Source organism: Microtus oregoni, unplaced genomic scaffold, assembly GCF_018167655.1.
Source record: "Microtus oregoni isolate MIOR12 unplaced genomic scaffold, Mior012 000061F_ref0000440, whole genome shotgun sequence".
NCBI classification, from domain to species: Eukaryota; Metazoa; Chordata; class Mammalia; order Rodentia; family Cricetidae; genus Microtus; species Microtus oregoni.
This window is the reverse complement of record NW_024543871.1, coordinates 11,093,763-11,110,087: the sequence shown is the minus strand read 5'-3', so window position 1 is coordinate 11,110,087 and position 16,325 is coordinate 11,093,763. Positions and strand designations below refer to the sequence as shown.

Below are 16,325 nucleotides of genomic sequence, written 5' to 3'. Positions count from 1 at the left end.
GAAAATTCCCATGCAAAGCCAATGTACAGTTGGCTAGTCCAGAGATAGCAGAGGATAAGTTGAGTGTCATGAGGAAAACTGATGACTGATTCTGCATTCAGGTCTAGGGCTTTGTATTTGTTGATAAAGGAGGTGTATATGGAATAGGGGCACTCACAAGGCAAGGCAGTTACATAATTGTGTGATCAGAAGTGGGACTGGGGACATGGGGATAACTCTGACAGCTGAGGTTTTGCTGTAGGAAAATGGCTAAACAATGTGTGTATTGAGAAGTAGGTATCATATCAAGGCAGCGGAGCAAGATCTGTTCTTATGGTACATGGCAGAGAGAGCCAGTGAATGAACTTGTGTTACCAGAGCAAAGCCAAGGAGTATGGAAATGGCACAGAGCAGAAGAGGTTATGGGGAAAATCATCATGGAAATTAGTGCTTAATCTGTGTTCCCACAGATAGGACTTGGGACTATGAAGAGGACAAGAACATGAGTTTATGTCTTATGGATCCATCAGGGAAAGCTGGTATAGAAACTATATGATGAGAACTACTATTAAGAGCATTAGGATTAAACAGAAGATTCACGAAGTCATTGCTTTTTACTGCTGAGTAGTACTCTAATACGTATATATTCCATACACTCTTCATCCATTCTTCCATTGAAGGGCATCTAGGTTGTTTCCAGGTTCTGGCTATTACAAACAATGCTGCTATGAATATAGTTGAGCATATACGTTTGTTGTATGATAGGGCATCTCTTGGGTATATTCCCAAGAGTGGTATTGCTGGGTCCAGGGGTAGGTTGATCCCGAATTTCCTGAGAAACCGCCACACTGCTTTCCAAAGTGGTTGCACAAGTTTGCATTCCCATCAGCAATGGATGAGTGTGCCCCTTTCTCCACAACCTCTTCAGCTAAGGCTATCATTGGTGTTTTTGATTTTAGCCATTCTGACAGGTGTAAGATGGTATCTTAAAGTTGCCTTAATTTGCATTTCCCTGATCACTAAAGAAGTTGAGCATGACCTTAAGTGTCTTTTGGCCATTTGAACTTCTTCTGTTGAGAATTCTCTGTTCAGCTCAGTGCCCCATTTTATAATTGGGTTGATTAGCCTTTTACAGTCTAGTTTCTTGAGTTCTTTATATATTTTGGAGATCAGACCTTTGTCAGTTGCGGGGTTGGTGAAGATCTTCTCCCAGTCAGTGGGTTACCTTTTTGTCTTAGTGACAGTGTCCATTGCTTTACAGAAGCTTCTCAGTCTCTGGAGGTCCCATTTATTCAATGATGCCCTTAATGTCTATGCTGCTGGGGTTATATGTCGGAAGCGGTCTCCTGATGTACTCACTCATAATTGGTTTCTAGCCATAAATAAAGGACAGTGAGCCTATAATTCGTGATCCTAGAGAAGCTAAATAAGAAGGTGAACCCAAAGAAAAACATATAGTCATCCTCCTGTATATTAACATTCATCAGGCGATGAAAGGAGACAGAGACAGAGTTCCACATTGGAGCACCGGACTGAAATCCCAAGGTCCAAATCAGGAGCAGAAGGAGAAGAGAGCACAGGCGAGGAACTCACGACAGCGAGGGGTGCACCCCCACACTGAGACAATGGGGATGTTCTATCGAGAACTCACCAAGGCCAGCTGGACCGGGTCTGAAAAAGCCTGGGATAAAACCGGACTCGCTGAACATAGCAGACAATGAGGACTGCTGAGAAGTCAAGAACAATGGCAATGGGTTTTGATCCTACTGCACGTACTGGCTTTGTGGGAGCCTAGGCTGTTTGGATGCTCACCTTACTAGACCTGGAAGGAGGTGGGAGGTCCTTGGACTCCCCACCGGGCAGGGGACCCTGACTGCTCTTTGGGTTTATGAGAGAGAAGGATTTGGGGGAGGGGGAGGGGGAGGGAAATGGGAGGCGGTGGCGGGGAGGAGACAGATATCTTTAATAAATAAACAAACAAACAAGCAAACAAACAAACATGCCCAGTTAATCATTTTCTAAATATTTTGTCTTTTTCATGTGTAGAATATTTTCACCTACTATATTCCTATGCTCATATTTATCTTTTATTTTCAAGTACCATTATAAACACGTTCTTCCTGTTGCTTTTGAAGCAATAGGCCCTTAAGTCCACAGAACATAACATACTGTTTCATTGGCACAAGCTGCTTAACCTCTTCTGATCATTTGACATATGTTGTTATTTGATTATTGCTTTAATTATTAAACCTGAACTATAATGAAATAAAGGATTAAAAAGAAGAGTAAGATATGGTCAAAAGCAACAGGGAATTCCAATGTATAATATACTCATCCACAGTCAGGACTTGAGGATTGCAGATTATTCTGGTAGGCCTGGCTTTAATGGGATTAAGCAGGGAATCCATATAGTAGCAGAGATGCAGGAAATAGGTCTTTGTGGTTAGACATTGCCCTGGTGAATAAAGATATGTAAATCTAACAAGGAAAAACAGAAACCCTAGGCCTTCTGTGTACATATGTGTGTGTGTGTTTGTTTGTGTGTGTGTGTGTGTGTGTGTGTATGTGTGTGAGTTACAGCCATGTAGATTGGTCTTCTTGTGGGACTCCTAACAATGGCAACAGGGGCTATCTCTGATGCTGTTGCCTACTTTGGGGACCCTTTCTGCCTACCAGATTACCTCATTCAGCCTAAATAAAACAGGAGATGCCTCGTCTCACTGCAACTTGATATTCCGTGATTGACTGAAATCCATGGGAGGCCCACCCTTTTCTGAAGAGAAACAGAGGAGGAAGAGTGGATGGAGTTCAAGGCATGATGGAGCGGAATGGGTTACCTCATAGATTGCTGGGAATTTCCATTTTCCTAGGTTTATAGCTCAACCCAGAGATGTCCCAGAAGCCAGTTGTCTCTCTCAGTACTCTCTCCCCATTTTCCCTTCACCTGATCCATCCTGTTCTCATTCCTTGCCCCCGTCTAGACCCCTCTCCCATCCATCAGTGATGTCTATTCTATTACCCTTTCACAGTGAGATTCTCAAGCCCCATCATGACCCCTTGTTAATTAGCTTCTCTCTGAGCCTGTGATTGTAGCATGGTTATCCTCTCTGGGCCTGTGATTGCATCATGGTTACCTTACAGCTAATATTCACTTATATGTGAGTACATACAATAATTGTCTTTCTGGGGGGCTGGAGAGATGGCTCAGTGCTTAAGAGCATTGTCTGCTCTTCCAAAGGTCCTGAGTTCGATTCCCAGCAACCACATGGTGGCTCACAACCATCTGTAATGGGGTCTGGTGCCCTCTTCTGGCCTGCAGGCATACACACAGATGGAGTACTGTATACATAATAAATATTTAAAAAAAATAATTGTTTTTCTGGGTCTGGGTTACCTCACTCAGGATGACCTTTTCTAGTTCTACCCATTTGCAAGCAAATTTCTTTTACTTTATAAAATGGTCTACATTCTATGGATGCCAAGCATGGGATATCCTTATGTGAAGTGGGGGTATATTTGAAGTTAGTGAGATTGCCCAGTGGCTATGTAAGCTTGCCACCAAGCTTAATGTGGGTTTGAACCCAGTGTTTCTGAAGGTAAAAACAAGAAAAACAACTCGGACAAGCAGCCCTATGATCTTTACACCATATTTTCTATCAGAGCACATAGGGAATGCTCGGCAATTTGTGATACTCACAAACAGAAAGATATGCATGACTGTCCAGTGTACAGCATAGTCTTCCTACTACATGACAAGGGAACACACTATCTGCAGAGCTATCACTATGAAGTCCAGCTCTGCCTTCAGGAGACCTGAGTTTCAGAGTGTCTCCAGACAGAATTGTGTTTACTTTTCTGTTTATGTGTCAGCTTCCTTACAAACCTTCTTTCACTTGATATTTATCCTGTGATAAATATCTTTGCAACATGCATTTCACCATTACTTTTCCCTGCTACTGCCTGTCGGAAATACCTGAACGCATGATCATGGCCTTCAGAGATTAGGATACAAAAATACCCAAAGAAAGAGACAGGTTAGACAGAGGAGGAAGTCATTTAGACAGACCAAGAAAATAAAGGTGATGCTTTATTTAGAACTAGTTGAGAACTACAAGAGTTTTTAAATGAGTAGGAACTTTCTTCTAGGAATCTTCTGACAGATGTTGCAAATGTAGTTCTCACTTCATATCTCTTGATCTGCCACTATGGAAGCACACTTGGCCTTCACCTGATTCTTTAGTTTCAAAGAGTTTTTCTCAAAGAGAAAGAAGGTAACACCAAAGAGTGACATGGTGGCAATCAGTACTCCTATTGGGAACACAACAGTATAGTGTTTGCTTATTAAGGCTTCTTTTTTAACTGGAAAGTCAGGTGGAAAGTCAAGAGTGGTTTGGCCACAATGATCTACAAAGTGGTTCCAGCTCACAGAAACAAATGTGAAGATGCTGCTAACACACAAAACTAAGGCAGCAACCTTGTAGCAAAATAACTGCATCTCAATAAATGGGTCTTTCATGCAGCCAATATTAATGGCGATTGCACTGAAAATCAGAACTACAGGCTTCATCGTAACAGCCCACATTATCAGTGTTTGTGCATACTGAAATTCAGGTGAAATGGTCCAAGTGGAACTGATAGGGGTGTGCACCAGAATCTTGGTTACAGTGCCTGAAGCATTAAATTCTTGAGGGTAGCAAGCTTCCCAAAGTCCAAAAGACACGAATTGCACAAGCTTGTCATTGAATTCCCAGAGGCGCCAGGATTGGCTGCTTGCGATGACAATCTCAAACACCAAGGCCGATAGGCTGCAGAGGAGGCCACTGAACTTGAAGAGGCACTCCTTCACATTGGCAAGTCTAAAGATGAAATTGAACAGGTATATAGTCAAGTCAGGAACACAAGGGACAGTGGAAAACAAAATGAGTTATGGTTTACAGAGCAATAAGTTCTCATACCTGGTCCTTGCTGTCACAAAAAGTTGTATTTAAGTAATATACCTATGGCCAAAGTTCCCTCTATATGAGGTTTTGATTAGCAATTTCACTATATCTATCAAATGCTGAAATGTGCAAATTTGTTAACTAAACATGTTAATGCTTGGAATTAATACTCAATAATTTACAACACATGTTAAATGATGTTTAATTAAGCAGTATTTACAATACATAAATAAGATAAATAGCTTAAATGAGAGGTATAAGCAGAAGAATGCACAAATATCTATAAATTATGGTAGTGAATTTACACAAATTTAATTCACCTATATTGTCTGCTATATTTCTACATGTGTATGCTAGTGTATGTGTTATCGGAAAACATATTGGAAAACCTGAATTATTATTATGTGACCAAAATTAAAATCTGTATGTGAAACATGAGCCCTCATGAATATTTCAATCATTTCCCATGACTTACTCAAACATACACATTAGAAAATTACCTTCATTTCATTGCTGAATATGAAGTATCCCAACTGTCTTGTGTGAGAAACTATCTTCTCCAGCACCAAATTAATACTATACATTTACTGTATGCTCCAACTTATTTAGATCACTTATTGGTTCATAAGTAGGGTTAATGGATGTGGGGTTAATGTTCATGAATAACTATGCCCTGAAGGATGTCACTGTGTTCTTGAGCATAAATAAAGTTCAGGCATGTACATGATAACATTGCCACCTCCAATGCAGAAGGTTTGAGTGCACTACAAACTGTACCTCCTTGCCACAAAAATTTCTCTACCAGCTTCCCACTATTCCACATTCTCTGTGGAATGTACTTCCTAACAGGGTGAAGGCAGTAGCTCTACTAAATTGGGAAGTCATATCAGCAAGGTGACTTTAAAATCTAGTATGAATTGAGTAACACCCTACCCATGCCCTCTTCCTTGTTAAGGCAGATCTGAGCCTTTTGATGTCAGAATCAGTGAGTTTTGAAGCACAACCAGAATCAGGGTGGAAAATTCTCTTGTGTAAGACAAATGAGCTAGCATGGCAAGATTTAGTTTTGCCCATGTCTGAAACCCATGGAGGAGGTGCTTATGCTTCATAAAGATCCAATCTGAAACCTTCCATGAAGCTCATCTTAAGCTTTTACCTTTGTTTATCCAGGAGGAAGAGATCCATTTGAGAAATGTCTAGATCATAAATATCTTCCAAATAGCAGGAAATGTTGGACAGACACGAAGTCGCACAAGAGTTGAATCACCTTCAGTAAAAGAAGTTCTGTTAGGCAGATATTTCAGCTCAGAATGGTGTCTCACCATCAACCCCTGGTTCACACAAACCAACCCCTTCCTCTGCTTTGCTTAGTTGAAGCCTCATTTATACTCTTCAGGGATATTAGCCCATCTGATAGTCCTGACCCTCCAATGAGATTCACGCAATCATTACCCCATTAAATAAACAGAAAAAACCACAGAAAGTCTAATTCACATACTCAGTTTCAGGAAACTACAAATGTATAAAGCTCAATACAGGCTACAGAGCCTTCACAGCTACACAGGGATTCCCAGTACTTATATTCAGTAGGATTTACTGACATAGACATGATATCAACAAAGAGTTGAATCTTAGGTCATTGACTTCTTTGACCTTCTATGTCTCCTGAAATTGAAAGCTTTTAACAGAAACCATGTAGAAAACATAAAATACTTGCCTCTCTTCCCTTCTATGAAGGCCAAATGCTAGTGACTGCCCAGTATGAGAGTGACTTTAAAAATTCTTGTTTCCGTAGCTACCAGAGATGAATGTCACATTATGAGCAAAGAACCAGAGTCAAGACATATAGTCTTAAAGGGCCAGAGTGGTTAATGTCCCTCTCATATGTACAAACCTTTAGAGATATAATTAATCTATTAAGGATTTAAATTAATCTAGAATTAATTTGAAAAAATTCTCATAAAATAAATTTATCATGATTTCTCCCTTCATCAACGTTTTCTACTCCCTTTGTTTCCCACATCTCTACCTGCCCACTTGTTCAGTCTTTGCTTTCTCTATCTCTGAAAAAAATCTTAATACAAGAAAGACGAAAATACTAAATGAACACATGGCATAAGGTTTGCATTGGCCAGCTACTGCTAGTTATGAAGCCTACACTGGAATGTATTGAGTATTCCCAGTTATATTCCATTGAACAAAACTGATTTTCTTTTTATTTTTTTCTAGGCAAAGAATTTTATTAACCCTTTTCCAAACTTTATCCCCAGGCTTCTTCAGCGTAATTCGCTGCAAAGACTGAATTGTGTTTAAGCAAAAACTGAAAAGAGCTGCAGTGTCCAAGGGGCTTGGGCTTAAAAATATTAGCGATCTAGATTTGATCAGATCCATAAACAAAAGACCCTTTAAAAGCAGCCATGATGTAAAATAGCAGCTCCTGTAACTTCTGCAAGTGTCAGTTCTTCAGAAGTCGCCTCCGTTCAGTTTGCCTCATTCTAAGACGCCTCATCAAAATTCTCCACCAGATCTGGGACTTCATCATCATCATCATCCTCTCCAGTAGCAAGGGGTGCTTCTCCATCCACAGATTGTTTGGGCAGAGCTTCAGCCAGTCTCCTTGAACTAGTCAGACTGTCTGCCCCAAGCTGGTTTAGAATGCTGGGAAGCATTTCTGTCAGTTGCTTTGTCTCAATGTGGCCTGTAACGGTGAAGGTGTTTGCTACCAGAGACGCCTGAACTTTAGGGTTGTTAAAATGGATCACTGTTCCTTGGTTTGTGAACATGTTCACCTCTTCAATACCAGAGAACTTCTTTAAGGAGAACTGCAGTTTTTTATCATCTGCTGTGGCTGTTCTGTGAACCACCTTCTTCTTTCTGCGAGCAGTTCCTTTCCCACCAATGCACACTTGTGCCTGCAGCTTGGCCAGTTTTTCCTGGTTCATGATGGTTTCTTTCATCTTGTCGGAGTGGAAATGGGTTCGTGCGGGGGACTAGGGTTTGCGCTCAGGGGGTCTCGGGTGGACCAGCTGAGGTAATGCGCACACATGCGGGGACGCAGGGTGGCAGCTCTGATCTTCTTTCTCCAGCAAGTATCAATTGCAAATATCTTCTTGGTTAGTGGAGATTTTTTGTGTCTGCTACACAGTTAATAATACTGGCATATGGTCTGGTTTGAATGGGTATGGGTCTTGTTTGTCCTTTCAAAGTCTCCTTCAGTTCTCATGTGGTATCCGTCTTTTGTCCCGAGGCAATCATGTGTTAGATTCCTGCAAACAGGGCGTCGAACTGAAGTGTAGAGATGGATCAGATGAATTTGGATTTGATGAAATCTGATGTAGTACTTGCATGACTACTGGTTGGGTTAGAAGTGTGGTTTTGAGGCTGTGAAGTGTTATTCTTGGAAAATTCCCATGCAAAGCCAATGTACAGTTGGCTAGTCCAGAGATAGCAGAGGATAAGTTGAGTGTCATGAGGAAAACTGATGACTGATTCTGCATTCAGGTCTAGGGCTTTGTATTTGTTGATAAAGGAGGTGTATATGGAATAGGGGCACTCACAAGGCAAGGCAGTTACATAATTGTGTGATCAGAAGTGGGACTGGGGACATGGGGATAACTCTGACAGCTGAGGTTTTGCAGTAGGAAAATGGCTAAACAATGTGTGTATTGAGAAGTAGGTATCATATCAAGGCAGCGGAGCAAGATCTGTTCTTATGGTACATGGCAGAAAGAGCCAGTGAATGAACTTGTGTTACCAGAGCAAAGCCAAGGAGTATGGAAATGGCACAGAGCAGAAGAGGTTATGGGGAAAATCATCATGGAAATTAGTGCTTAATCTGTGTTCCCACAGATAGGACTTGGGACTATGAAGAGGACAAGAACATGAGTTTATGTCTTATGGATCCATCAGGGAAAGCTGGTATAGAAACTATATGATGAGAACTACTATTAAGAGCATTAGGATTAAACAGAAGATTCACGAAGTCATTGCTTTTTACTGCTGAGTAGTACTCTAATACGTATATATTCCATACACTCTTCATCCATTCTTCCATTGAAGGGCATCTAGGTTGTTTCCAGGTTCTGGCTATTACAAACAATGCTGCTATGAATATAGTTGAGCATATACGTTTGTTGTATGATAGGGCATCTCTTGGGTATATTCCCAAGAGTGGTATTGCTGGGTCCAGGGGTAGGTTGATCCCGAATTTCCTGAGAAACCGCCACACTGCTTTCCAAAGTGGTTGCACAAGTTTGCATTCCCATCAGCAATGGATGAGTGTGCCCCTTTCTCCACAACCTCTTCAGCTAAGGCTATCATTGGTGTTTTTGATTTTAGCCATTCTGACAGGTGTAAGATGGTATCTTAAAGTTGTCTTAATTTGCATTTCCCTGATCACTAAAGAAGTTGAGCATGACCTTAAGTGTCTTTTGGCCATTTGAACTTCTTCTGTTGAGAATTCTCTGTTCAGCTCAGTGCCCCATTTTATAATTGGGTTGATTAGCCTTTTACAGTCTAGTTTCTTGAGTTCTTTATATATTTTGGAGATCAGACCTTTGTCAGTTGCGGGGTTGGTGAAGATCTTCTCCCAGTCAGTGGGTTACCTTTTTGTCTTAGTGACAGTGTCCATTGCTTTACAGAAGCTTCTCAGTCTCTGGAGGTCCCATTTATTCAATGATGCCCTTAATGTCTATGCTGCTGGGGTTATATGTCGGAAGCGGTCTCCTGATGTACTCACACATAATTGGTTTCTAGCCATAAATAAAGGACAGTGAGCCTATAATTCGTGATCCTAGAGAAGCTAAATAAGAAGGTGAACCCAAAGAAAAACATATAGTCATCCTCCTGTATATTAACATTCATCAGGCGATGAAAGGAGACAGAGACAGAGTTCCACATTGGAGCACCGGACTGAAATCCCAAGGTCCAAATCAGGAGCAGAAGGAGAAGAGAGCACAGGCGAGGAACTCACGACAGCGAGGGGTGCACCCCCACACTGAGACAATGGGGATGTTCTATCGAGAACTCACCAAGGCCAGCTGGACCGGGTCTGAAAAAGCCTGGGATAAAACCGGACTCGCTGAACATAGCAGACAATGAGGACTGCTGAGAAGTCAAGAACAATGGCAATGGGTTTTGATCCTACTGCACGTACTGGCTTTGTGGGAGCCTAGGCTGTTTGGATGCTCACCTTACTAGACCTGGAAGGAGGTGGGAGGTCCTTGGACTCCCCACCGGGCAGGGGACCCTGACTGCTCTTTGGGTTTATGAGAGAGAAGGATTTGGGGGAGGGGGAGGGGGAGGGAAATGGGAGGCGGTGGCGGGGAGGAGACAGATATCTTTAATAAATAAACAAACAAACAAGCAAACAAACAAACATGCCCAGTTAATCATTTTCTAAATATTTTGTCTTTTTCATGTGTAGAATATTTTCACCTACTATATTCCTATGCTCATATTTATCTTTTATTTTCAAGTACCATTATAAACACGTTCTTCCTGTTGCTTTTGAAGCAATAGGCCCTTAAGTCCACAGAACATAACATACTGTTTCATTGGCACAAGCTGCTTAACCTCTTCTGATCATTTGACATATGTTGTTATTTGATTATTGCTTTAATTATTAAACCTGAACTATAATGAAATAAAGGATTAAAAAGAAGAGTAAGATATGGTCAAAAGCAACAGGGAATTCCAATGTATAATATACTCATCCACAGTCAGGACTTGAGGATTGCAGATTATTCTGGTAGGCCTGGCTTTAATGGGATTAAGCAGGGAATCCATATAGTAGCAGAGATGCAGGAAATAGGTCTTTGTGGTTAGACATTGCCCTGGTGAATAAAGATATGTAAATCTAACAAGGAAAAACAGAAACCCTAGGCCTTCTGTGTACGTATGTGTGTGTGTGTGTTTGTTTGTGTGTGTGTGTGTGTGTGTGTGTGTGTGTGTGTATGTGTGTGAGTTACAGCCATGTAGATTGGTCTTCTTGTGGGACTCCTAACAATGGCAACAGGGGCTATCTCTGATGCTGTTGCCTACTTTGGGGACCCTTTCTGCCTACCAGATTACCTCATTCAGCCTAAATAAAACAGGAGATGCCTCGTCTCACTGCAACTTGATATTCCGTGATTGACTGAAATCCATGGGAGGCCCACCCTTTTCTGAAGAGAAACAGAGGAGGAAGAGTGGATGGAGTTCAAGGCATGATGGAGCGGAATGGGTTACCTCATAGATTGCTGGGAATTTCCATTTTCCTAGGTTTATAGCTCAACCCAGAGATGTCCCAGAAGCCAGTTGTCTCTCTCAGTACTCTCTCCCCATTTTCCCTTCACCTGATCCATCCTGTTCTCATTCCTTGCCCCCATCTAGACCCCTCTCCCATCCATCAGTGATGTCTATTCTATTACCCTTTCACAGTGAGATTCTCAAGCCCCATCATGACCCCTTGTTAATTAGCTTCTCTCTGAGCCTGTGATTGTAGCATGGTTATCCTCTCTGGGCCTGTGATTGCATCATGGTTACCTTACAGCTAATATTCACTTATATGTGAGTACATACAATAATTGTCTTTCTGGGGGGCTGGAGAGATGGCTCAGTGCTTAAGAGCATTGTCTGCTCTTCCAAAGGTCCTGAGTTCGATTCCCAGCAACCACATGGTGGCTCACAACCATCTGTAATGGGGTCTGGTGCCCTCTTCTGGCCTGCAGGCATACACACAGATGGAGTACTGTATACATAATAAATATTTAAAAAAAATAATTGTTTTTCTGGGTCTGGGTTACCTCACTCAGGATGACCTTTTCTAGTTCTACCCATTTGCAAGCAAATTTCTTTTACTTTATAAAATGGTCTACATTCTATGGATGCCAAGCATGGGATATCCTTATGTGAAGTGGGGGTATATTTGAAGTTAGTGAGATTGCCCAGTGGCTATGTAAGCTTGCCACCAAGCTTAATGTGGGTTTGAACCCAGTGTTTCTGAAGGTAAAAACAAGAAAAACAACTCGGACAAGCAGCCCTATGATCTTTACACCATATTTTCTATCAGAGCACATAGGGAATGCTCGGCAATTTGTGATACTCACAAACAGAAAGATATGCATGACTGTCCAGTGTACAGCATAGTCTTCCTACTACATGACAAGGGAACACACTATCTGCAGAGCTATCACTATGAAGTCCAGCTCTGCCTTCAGGAGACCTGAGTTTCAGAGTGTCTCCAGACAGAATTGTGTTTACTTTTCTGTTTATGTGTCAGCTTCCTTACAAACCTTCTTTCACTTGATATTTATCCTGTGATAAATATCTTTGCAACATGCATTTCACCATTACTTTTCCCTGCTACTGCCTGTCGGAAATACCTGAACGCATGATCATGGCCTTCAGAGATTAGGATACAAAAATACCCAAAGAAAGAGACAGGTTAGACAGAGGAGGAAGTCATTTAGACAGACCAAGAAAATAAAGGTGATGCTTTATTTAGAACTAGTTGAGAACTACAAGAGTTTTTAAATGAGTAGGAACTTTCTTCTAGGAATCTTCTGACAGATGTTGCAAATGTAGTTCTCACTTCATATCTCTTGATCTGCCACTATGGAAGCACACTTGGCCTTCACCTGATTCTTTAGTTTCAAAGAGTTTTTCTCAAAGAGAAAGAAGGTAACACCAAAGAGTGACATGGTGGCAATCAGTACTCCTATTGGGAACACAACAGTATAGTGTTTGCTTATTAAGGCTTCTTTTTTAACTGGAAAGTCAGGTGGAAAGTCAAGAGTGGTTTGGCCACAATGATCTACAAAGTGGTTCCAGCTCACAGAAACAAATGTGAAGATGCTGCTAACACACAAAACTAAGGCAGCAACCTTGTAGCAAAATAACTGCATCTCAATAAATGGGTCTTTCATGCAGCCAATATTAATGGCGATTGCACTGAAAATCAGAACTACAGGCTTCATCGTAACAGCCCACATTATCAGTGTTTGTGCATACTGAAATTCAGGTGAAATGGTCCAAGTGGAACTGATAGGGGTGTGCACCAGAATCTTGGTTACAGTGCCTGAAGCATTAAATTCTTGAGGGTAGCAAGCTTCCCAAAGTCCAAAAGACACGAATTGCACAAGCTTGTCATTGAATTCCCAGAGGCGCCAGGATTGGCTGCTTGCGATGACAATCTCAAACACCAAGGCCGATAGGCTGCAGAGGAGGCCACTGAACTTGAAGAGGCACTCCTTCACATTGGCAAGTCTAAAGATGAAATTGAACAGGTATATAGTCAAGTCAGGAACACAAGGGACAGTGGAAAACAAAATGAGTTATGGTTTACAGAGCAATAAGTTCTCATACCTGGTCCTTGCTGTCACAAAAAGTTGTATTTAAGTAATATACCTATGGCCAAAGTTCCCTCTATATGAGGTTTTGATTAGCAATTTCACTATATCTATCAAATGCTGAAATGTGCAAATTTGTTAACTAAACATGTTAATGCTTGGAATTAATACTCAATAATTTACAACACATGTTAAATGATGTTTAATTAAGCAGTATTTACAATACATAAATAAGATAAATAGCTTAAATGAGAGGTATAAGCAGAAGAATGCACAAATATCTATAAATTATGGTAGTGAATTTACACAAATTTAATTCACCTATATTGTCTGCTATATTTCTACATGTGTATGCTAGTGTATGTGTTATCGGAAAACATATTGGAAAACCTGAATTATTATTATGTGACCAAAATTAAAATCTGTATGTGAAACATGAGCCCTCATGAATATTTCAATCATTTCCCATGACTTACTCAAACATACACATTAGAAAATTACCTTCATTTCATTGCTGAATATGAAGTATCCCAACTGTCTTGTGTGAGAAACTATCTTCTCCAGCACCAAATTAATACTATACATTTACTGTATGCACCAACTTATTTAGATCACTTATTGGTTCATAAGTAGGGTTAATGGATGTGGGGCTAATGGTCATGAATAACTATGCCCTGAAGGATGTCACTGTGTTCTTGAGCATAAATAAAGTTCAGGCATGTACATGATAACATTGCCACCTCCAATGCAGAAGGTCTGAGTGCACTACAAACTGTACCTCCTTGCCACAAAAATTTCTCTACCAGCTTCCCACTATTCCACATTCTCTGTGGAATGTACTTCCTAACAGAGTGAAGGCAGTAGCTCTACTAAATTGGGAAGTCATATCAGCAAGGTGACTTTAAAATCTAGTATGAATTGAGTAACACCCTACCCATGCCCTCTTCCTTGTTAAGGCAGATCTGAGCCTTTTGATGTCAGAATCAGTGAGTTTTGAAGCACAACCAGAATCAGGGTGGAAAATTCTCTTGTGTAAGACAAATGAGCTAGCATGGCAAGATTTAGTTTTGCCCATGTCTGAAACCCATGGAGGAGGTGCTTATGCTTCATAAAGATCCAATCTGAAACCTTCCATGAAGCTCATCTTAAGCTTTTACCTTTGTTTATCCAGGAGGAAGAGATCCATTTGAGAAATGTCTAGATCATAAATATCTTCCAAATAGCAGGAAATGTTGGACAGACACGAAGTCGCACAAGAGTTGAATCACCTTCAGTAAAAGAAGTTCTGTTAGGCAGATATTTCAGCTCAGAATGGTGTCTCACCATCAACCCCTGGTTCACACAAACCAACCCCTTCCTCTGCTTTGCTTAGTTGAAGCCTCATTTATACTCTTCAGGGATATTAGCCCATCTGATAGTCCTGACCCTCCAATGAGATTCACGCAATCATTACCCCATTAAATAAACAGAAAAAACCACAGAAAGTCTAATTCACATACTCAGTTTCAGGAAACTACAAATGTATAAAGCTCAATACAGGCTACAGAGCCTTCACAGCTACACAGGGATTCCCAGTACTTATATTCAGTAGGATTTACTGACATAGACATGATATCAACAAAGAGTTGAATCTTAGGTCATTGACTTCTTTGACCTTCTATGTCTCCTGAAATTGAAAGCTTTTAACAGAAACCATGTAGAAAACATAAAATACTTGCCTCTCTTCCCTTCTATGAAGGCCAAATGCTAGTGACTGCCCAGTATGAGAGTGACTTTAAAAATTCTTGTTTCCGTAGCTACCAGAGATGAATGTCACATTATGAGCAAAGAACCAGAGTCAAGACATATAGTCTTAAAGGGCCAGAGTGGTTAATGTCCCTCTCATATGTACAAACCTTTAGAGATATAATTAATCTATTAAGGATTTAAATTAATCTAGAATTAATTTGAAAAAATTCTCATAAAATAAATTTATCATGATTTCTCCCTTCATCAACGTTTTCTACTCCCTTTGTTTCCCACATCTCTACCTGCCCACTTGTTCAGTCTTTGCTTTCTCTATCTCTGAAAAAAATCTTAATACAAGAAAGACGAAAATACTAAATGAACACATGGCATAAGGTTTGCATTGGCCAGCTACTGCTAGTTATGAAGCCTACACTGGAATGTATTGAGTATTCCCAGTTATATTCCATTGAACAAAACTGATTTTCTTTTTATTTTTTTCTAGGCAAAGAATTTTATTAACCCTTTTCCAAACTTTATCCCCAGGCTTCTTCAGCGTAATTCGCTGCAAAGACTGAATTGTGTTTAAGCAAAAACTGAAAAGAGCTGCAGTGTCCAAGGGGCTTGGGCTTAAAAATATTAGCGATCTAGATTTGATCAGATCCATAAACAAAAGACCCTTTAAAAGCAGCCATGATGTAAAATAGCAGCTCCTGTAACTTCTGCAAGTGTCAGTTCTTCAGAAGTCGCCTCCGTTCAGTTTGCCTCATTCTAAGACGCCTCATCAAAATTCTCCACCAGATCTGGGACTTCATCATCATCATCATCCTCTCCAGTAGCAAGGGGTGCTTCTCCATCCACAGATTGTTTGGGCAGAGCTTCAGCCAGTCTCCTTGAACTAGTCAGACTGTCTGCCCCAAGCTGGTTTAGAATGCTGGGAAGCATTTCTGTCAGTTGCTTTGTCTCAATGTGGCCTGTAACGGTGAAGGTGTTTGCTACCAGAGACGCCTGAACTTTAGGGTTGTTAAAATGGATCACTGTTCCTTGGTTTGTGAACATGTTCACCTCTTCAATACCAGAGAACTTCTTTAAGGAGAACTGCAGTTTTTTATCATCTGCTGTGGCTGTTCTGTGAACCACCTTCTTCTTTCTGCGAGCAGTTCCTTTCCCACCAATGCACACTTGTGCCTGCAGCTTGGCCAGTTTTTCCTGGTTCATGATGGTTTCTTTCATCTTGTCGGAGTGGAAATGGGTTCGTGCGGGGGACTAGGGTTTGCGCTCAGGGGGTCTCGGGTGGACCAGCTGAGGTAATGCGCACACATGCGGGGACGCAGGGTGGCAGCTCTGATCT

The 16,325-nt window shown here is 41.0% G+C and overlaps 4 protein-coding genes across 4 annotated transcripts; all 4 read right to left on the bottom strand.

The window, feature by feature from the left end:
• Positions 1-4,162: 4,162 nt before the first annotated feature.
• On the bottom strand, positions 4,163-4,837 carry LOC121439464 (the record flags this gene model as incomplete). The annotated part of the gene is made up of 1 exon (XM_041639960.1): positions 4,163-4,837. A coding segment is annotated over one exon (675 nt), but the record flags the coding sequence as incomplete, so codon positions are not given.
• Positions 4,838-7,414: 2,577 nt separating this feature from the next.
• On the bottom strand, positions 7,415-7,876 carry LOC121439397 (transcription factor BTF3-like). The gene has a single exon (XM_041639902.1). The coding sequence runs from the start codon at positions 7,874-7,876 to the stop codon at positions 7,415-7,417; it is 462 nt and encodes a 153-aa protein (XP_041495836.1).
• A 4,617-nt stretch (positions 7,877-12,493) lies between these two features.
• On the bottom strand, positions 12,494-13,168 carry LOC121439463 (the record flags this gene model as incomplete). Its single annotated transcript, XM_041639959.1, has 1 exon — positions 12,494-13,168. A coding segment is annotated over one exon (675 nt), but the record flags the coding sequence as incomplete, so codon positions are not given.
• Positions 13,169-15,745: 2,577 nt separating this feature from the next.
• LOC121439398 (transcription factor BTF3-like) lies at positions 15,746-16,207 on the bottom strand. Its single transcript, XM_041639904.1, has one exon. The coding sequence runs from the start codon at positions 16,205-16,207 to the stop codon at positions 15,746-15,748; it is 462 nt and encodes a 153-aa protein (XP_041495838.1).
• Positions 16,208-16,325: the final 118 nt, after the last annotated feature.

Bases quoted from the DNA above. Each gene is read 5' to 3' on its own strand.
- LOC121439397 (XM_041639902.1), bottom strand. From the start codon at position 7,876: ATGAAAGAAACCATCATGAACCAGGAAAAACTGGCCAAGCTGCAGGCA.
- LOC121439398 (XM_041639904.1), bottom strand. From the start codon at position 16,207: ATGAAAGAAACCATCATGAACCAGGAAAAACTGGCCAAGCTGCAGGCA.